General features: G+C 55.7%; 1 protein-coding gene across 1 annotated transcript; it reads right to left on the bottom strand.

Moving 5' to 3' along the window:
• Positions 1-2,115: 2,115 nt before the first annotated feature.
• LOC123255867 (E3 ubiquitin-protein ligase CBL-C-like) lies at positions 2,116-6,197 on the bottom strand (the record flags this gene model as incomplete). The annotated part of the gene is made up of 6 exons (XM_044684587.1): positions 5,857-6,197; positions 4,731-4,877; positions 4,048-4,204; positions 3,663-3,784; positions 3,352-3,492; positions 2,116-2,203 (listed from the first exon to the last, which is right to left on the bottom strand). Coding segments are annotated over exons 1-6 (996 nt in total), but the record flags the coding sequence as incomplete, so codon positions are not given.
• Between the last annotated feature and the right edge of the window lie 217 nt (positions 6,198-6,414).

The raw sequence follows: 6,414 nt of genomic DNA, 5'->3' as shown, positions 1-6,414 counted from the left end.
CACCTGCCTCAGTTTACTCATCTGTAAAATCCTACCACTCAAGTATAGGAAGCAGTTAGGCGGCACAGTGGATAGAACCGGAGTCAGGAAGACCTAAGTTCAAATCTGACCCCAGACACTAGCTGTGTGAGACTCTGGGCAGTTATCTCATCCTGTTTGCCTCAGTTTCCTCCTCTGTAAAATGAGCTGGAGAAGGAAATGACCAACCACTCCAGGATCTCTGCCAAAAAAAAACCCAGATGGGGCCACAAAGAGTCAGGTGTGACTGAAATGGTTGAACCCCACAGGGCTGTGTGAGGGTCAGATGAAATAACAATTGTGAAGTGCTTCGCACGGCGCCTGGCACATAGCGTGCACAGTAGAAGGTTAAGTGTTATTAGATTCTGTCATAGCGCACATCGACAGAGCATCTTGAGGGGCACAAAACCCTGCACAGTGATTGAGTCTCACAGCAACACCGGCCTGTTATTTCCCCCACTTTACAGTTGAGGAAACTGAGGCCAATAGGGTGGAAGCGAATTGCCCCGTAAAGTGTCTGAAGCCACATTGGAATGCAGGTCTTCCCAGGATTCCAAGTCCTGCACCCTGTCCACTGAGGCACCAAGCTGCCCAAGTATTATTATTATTATTATTATTTGTAGATTTAAAAATTAATATTCAATGCCTCCTCCAGATTATGATATTTATAAGGATTTATTAATATTGAAATTATTGTTATTATTATTATTCTCTTCCCCCCCACTCCAATGTGTCTTAGAATCATTTGTGTTGCGTATTATGTGTCCATGTTATCTGCCCATAGAGCATGTAAGCTTGGGGAGAGGAAATCGTTGTATCTCTAGCTTTGTAACCCCAGCCCTCTCAGAGCCCTGGTGGCTGTAAGGCCACAGGAGAGCCCACTAATTAAATGGGGAGAGCTCTTTCCACTCAGATAATCCATGTTTGATTTTCTAAGGCCCCTCCGAGCTCCGACATTCACTGCCCTAAATTTCCTCCCAGCTCTGATACTTTCGGTTCTAAGGTCTCTCCCAGCCTTGACATTCCTTGTTCTAAGACTCCTCCCAGCTCTGATATGCCATGGACTAAGATTCTTCTCTGTTCTAAGCTCTCTCCCAGGCTTGATATTCCCTGTTCTAAGCTCTTTCCTAGCTCTGACATTCCCTGTTCTAAGCTCCCTCTCAGCTCTGATACTTTCTGTTCTAAGGTTCTTCCCTGTTCTAAGCTCTCTCCCAGGCTTGATATTCCCTGTTCTAAGACTCCTCCCAGCTCTGATACTTTCGGTTCTAAGGTTCTTCCCTGTTCTAAAGTCTCTCCCAGCCTTGACATTCCTTGTTCTAAGACTCCTCCCAGCTCTGATATGCCATGGACTAAGATTCTTCTCTGTTCTAAGCTCTCTCCCAGGCTTGATATTCCCTGTTCTAAGCTCTTTCCTAGCTCTGACATTCCCTGTTCTAAGCTCCCTCTCAGCTCTGATACTTTCTGTTCTAAGGTTCTTCCCTGTTCTAAGCTCTCTCCCAGGCTTGATATTCCCTGTTCTAAGACTCCTCCCAGCTCTGATACTTTCGGTTCTAAGGTTCTTCCCTGTTCTAAAGTCTCTCCCAGCCTTGACATTCCTTGTTCTAAGACTCCTCCCAGCTCTGATATGCCATGGACTAAGATTCTTCCCTGTTCTAAGCTCTCTCCCAGGCTTGATATTCCCTGTTCTAAGCTCCTTCCTAGCTCTGACATTCCCTGTTCTAAGCTCCCTCTCAGCTCTGATACTTTCTGTTCTAAGGTTCTTCCCTGTTCTAAGTTCCCTCCCAGGAATGACATTCCTGGTCTAAGCTCTCTCCCAACCTTGATAGTCCCCATTCACACCTCCTTCCCAGCCCTGACATTCTCTGTTCTCAGCTCCCTCCCAGCTCTGACACCCCCATTCTAAGATTCCTCCCGGTTCTAAGCTCCCTTCTAGCTTTGCCACCCCCTGTTCTAAGGGCCCTGCTAGCCCCAACATTCCACGTCCTCTACTCTCAGGGCCTTCGGGAGAAGGCAGACTCTGGCCGGAGACGCCAGGACCCTGCTGGTTGGTTGTGGAGCAGGTGGGAGCTCCCAGGGGGTGTCTCGGGGGAAGCTTACCTGGGACACCTCAATGTGTCTGTGGTCCTTAAGTTCTTCCAGCTCGGACAGGTCTGGATTCACATTCCTCCCGTCTGGATAGAGGTAACTGAGGGGACAGGACAGTGTGGCTTCGTGGGGAGCAGGGAACAAGGCCTCCAAGAGCAGCCTGGGTGAACCTTCCCGTTCTAGGCGGCCCCGTCCATCTCCCCTGGGCTCACTCCTCCAGGAAGTCCACCCAGACTGACTGAGCCCTCCCTCATCGGGGAGGAGGAGCTCTCTGAGGGGGGCCTCACAAAGGATGAGGCACACCAGAGGGGAAATGGTGGATGGACCCGAGGGGATCCCAGAGACCCAGAAAGGGAGCAGATTCGGAGTTCCAGAGACAGTCCCAGACAGCAGCTGGATGTTCGGAGAGGGAGAACCCTAGAGCTAACGTGGGAGGCCTTTAGACTCCAGAACGTCATAGACTCCAGAACCGGGAAGGTCTTTGGAGTAAGAAATGTTGGTGCTTCAAACGCAGTGCCCAGAGCGACAGAAGCTCGCGTTTGTGTCGTGCTTTAAGGCTCGCAAAAATACTTTGTAAAGATCACGTCGTCCTTCCATGCCCTGCAACGCCCCTGGGATGTAGATCCTGTCATTATTCCCGTTTGACAGATGAGGACATGGAGGCAGACAGAGGTGAAGGGACTTGCCCAGGGTCACGCAACCAGGAGTACTCAGAGATGGAAGGAGGCCGCCTTGGAGCGCGGATTGTTAGAACAAGAAGGGCCCTGGGAACCCCAAGAGGCAGGCGTTGGGAGTGGAGACTTAAGGCCAGAGTTTTAGAGCTGGAAGGGTCCCTGGACATCATCCCGGCCAGCCTCCCTCCTTTGGCAGAGGTGGAAACTGAGGGCAGCCAGAATTCTGGGCTCCGGCTTCGGATAGAACGGAGAGGTCCACCCCCTGGTGGAGGGCGCTGGTAACCGGAGCCCGGTCAGGGCTAAGGGACGGAGGAGAACTGATGGGAAACCTCTGGTGCCTCCCTGGAAGACTACTTGGAAACCCAAGCCAAAGCCTTCATTTGACATGGGAGGAAACTGAGGCCCCCAGAAGGGAAATGACTTATCCACAATCACTTAGTAGTTGCAGAATGTTGAAGTGGGAGGCGTCTAAGAGACGGTCTGGGGGCTGCCCTCATTTAAAGAGGAGGAGACAGGCCAGAGAGGGGGGCGAGGCAGGCCTGGCACCTCGCAGGGAAGAGGGGACGGGACTCACATGCCTTTCTTCTGGCCTTCTCTCAGCGCCTGGAAGAGCGGTTTGTTCGGAGAAGGAATGGACTGTAGAACCTGGCCGTGCTCATTCACGTGGCCGATGGCCCACTGCCCCAGGCGGGTACAGCTCAGGCGGAAGATGTAGCTTGTGGAGGAAAAGTCGGGGTTAGTGTCTCCCCCCCCCCCATACCCCAATTCCTGCCCTGGTCCCAACGACAGTCCTCGGCCCCCCCAGGCTCCCCTACCAGGGCCCCCCTCTCCCAAGCTGGATGTTCTTATCCTCCCAGCCCTGGCCCTTTCCCCGGAGTCCCTCACCTGCCGGGCTTGTCCAGGTAGGTCTGCAGGCGGGCCTTCACCTCCGCATAGGTGATGAAGGCCATGTAGCCCGGGTGTGTGACTGCCAGCAGGGTCCAGTTCTTGAGCAGAGAAGACCAGGGCTGGGAGGGAGTGCAGATGTGAGAGGGGGGATCTCAGAGACTGGGGCCTCCCGATTCCCCAGCCTTCACTGTCTTCTGGGACCCAGGCATCCGGATCTCCCAGCCTCTGTTCACCTAGAGACCCAGGCATCCAGATTTCCCAGCCTCCACTTACCTGGGGACCCAGGCATCCAGATTTCCCAGCTATCCTGATCCCACCAACCCTCCCAGAGACCCAAACCTCCTGGACGCTGGGCCCTTAGGGACCATCTGGCACCCCAGACCTGGAAAAGGCAGGTGAAGACGTCAAACTCAAAGATGGATACGTGGCCGCTGACCGTTAAGTCGATGGTGGATTTCAGGGCCTGACCCATAGGCCCAGGCTTCACAGGGTGGCAGGAGCTCAGAAGTTTCTCAAATTCTTCCCAGGGGACCACACACCTAGGAGGCCAGAGAGACGACACCATGGCTCCCAAGGAGGGAAGGGACTGAGGGAGAAGACATCTGGGTGCTGACAGTGAAAGGGCTGGTGGGCACCTCCCTGAACTTAATTTGCCCATCTTTAAAATGGAGTGTGGCCAGATGGTGCCTAAAGTGCCAACATTCTGTTCTAAGGCCCCTCCGGACTCTGAAGTTCTCTGTTCTAAGCTCCCTCTCCCAGCCCTGCTGTTCCCTGTTCTAGGCTCTCTCCCAGCTCTTCCATTCATGGTTCTAGGATCCTTTCCAGCCCTGACATTCCCCGTTCTAAGCTCCCTCTCCCCATTCTGAAGTTCCCCGTTCTAAGCTCCCCCTCCCCATTCTGAAGTTCCCTGTTCTAAGCTCCCTCTCCCAGCCCTGACATTCCCTGTTCTAGGCTCTCTCCCAGCTCTGACTGTCACCTGGTCCAGGGGTGACAAGAGGCGGAGGGCTGGATAGAAGGGTTCTCCAGTTGGGGGGTGCCGATGGCGGAGGGGGCACCCTGGCTCACCTCTTCCCACAATTCTCTCTCCAAAATTCCTGAGCCTGGGGCTTGCTCAGCTGGTACATGTGTCCACAGTAGTGCCCGTCGGGGAAGAGGGCTCTGAGCTCCGTGTGCATGTGACTGAAGATCAGGGACAGCTTGGTGAGCTTCCTCCTGGGCAGAGGCCAAGGTGACGCCGTCAGGAGAGCTCCTCTCCCCCTGCCCCCCCCCCAGCAGACAGGGCAGAACTCTCCATTGGGAGGCCCCACAGCAGGGTCTAGAAGGTCCCCAGGAGAGTCTGTAGGGCTCCCTGGCACTGTGAGCCAACCCTGCCTTAGGGGCGACGGCAATGGCAAAGCTCCCTCCTCAAAGCAAGAGAGCAGAGCTCAAGAGTGAGTCTTGGTTGATTTGCTAGGATGAGCCAGATGGGACTTGAACTCAGGTCTTCTTGGCTTTCGGGCCAGTTTTCTCTCTGTTTCTCCCCATTGCCTCTCACCCAGAGGATTGGCAAGAACAAAAAACTGCTCAGGAGGCCTTGGGTACACCCCCCCCCTCTATCCGTCAGGTCACATCCTAAGGAAGTGTGGAGGCCAGTTCCGAGCTCCGTGTTTTAAGGGGGGGCTTTAGTAAAGCTGGAGATCCGAGTGAGGGAGCCTGGGTAATGGAGGAATTGGGCATGGAGGCTGGGGGTCATTGATTAGCCAAGAGATTAGACCTTTCCAGGGTTCCTCCCCTACTCTCCCCAGGAGGGAACCAACACAGGGAGAGATAAGAAAAGACTTCCTCCTCCTGAAAGGAATGGAGCCAGGCCTAGAGAGGGGCTCCAATCTGGCCTCAGACACTTCCTGGCTGTATGGCCCTGGGCTAGTCACTTACCCCACTACCTTGGAACCAGCACACAGGATTGATTCTAAGATGGAAGGTCCAATGGGTTAAAAAAAACTAATGAGGTGGAGGGACAGCTCAGTGGATTGCGAGCCCTAGAGGACATGGTTGGGTCCCAGAGTCCTCCCTTAGCCTCTCTTTGGCGCCCTGGGTCAGGGTCCTAGAGGAACCCCAGAAAAGGGCAGGACAGTCGGGTCCTCTGCCATCCCCCCTGCCCCAGGGCTGGTGCCCAGCTCCCTCCGGCCCTTGCTTCTGGGGGTCTGCTCACCTGCGGCTGGGGCCCTCCCAGAAGGCCTTGTTCCCTGCAGGGAAGAGGGCCACCAGCTGCTGCCCCTTCTGGGCCAGGTTACTCAGGTAGCCGGCTAGGAATTCGGTGGCGCCGCCCGGCTCCGGGAGGCCTCCCTGGGCCAGCCTCTGGGCCTCTGCCACCTGCCGCAGGAGCCCTCTCATCTGCGGGAGCAGGTCGGCCAGCGAGGGCGGGCTGGGCTCCAGGTGCGGGTCTCTGCCCAGGACCTGCTCCAGGTGCTCCAGAGCCCTCACGGCCCTGGCCAGGCTCTTCTGCTCCTCCCGGGGCCCCCGAGTCAGCCCCAGCCAGCCGGAGGAGGCCATGGAGAACCAGGAGAACTAATCCCTGGAGGAAGAAGGCAGAGGAACGCCCGCCCAAGGGTGTGGGCAGGAAGGGGAGGGTGGAGGCAGGCCCGGTGGGGCACCACACCTGACTTCCTGAGGAGCCTGGGGTCCAGGAGAGGCCCAAGGGCTGAAGTCCTCCGGCAGCCAGCAGGGCCTGCATTCCTGCCTGGGTCCCCAGGGGAGGCGAGCGCTGGGG

Source organism: Gracilinanus agilis, unplaced genomic scaffold (assembly GCF_016433145.1).
Source record: "Gracilinanus agilis isolate LMUSP501 unplaced genomic scaffold, AgileGrace unplaced_scaffold53523, whole genome shotgun sequence".
In the NCBI taxonomy this organism is placed as follows: Eukaryota; Metazoa; Chordata; class Mammalia; order Didelphimorphia; family Didelphidae; genus Gracilinanus; species Gracilinanus agilis.
Note: the sequence above shows the minus strand (reverse complement) of the source record. Positions and strands in the feature narration are given on the sequence as shown.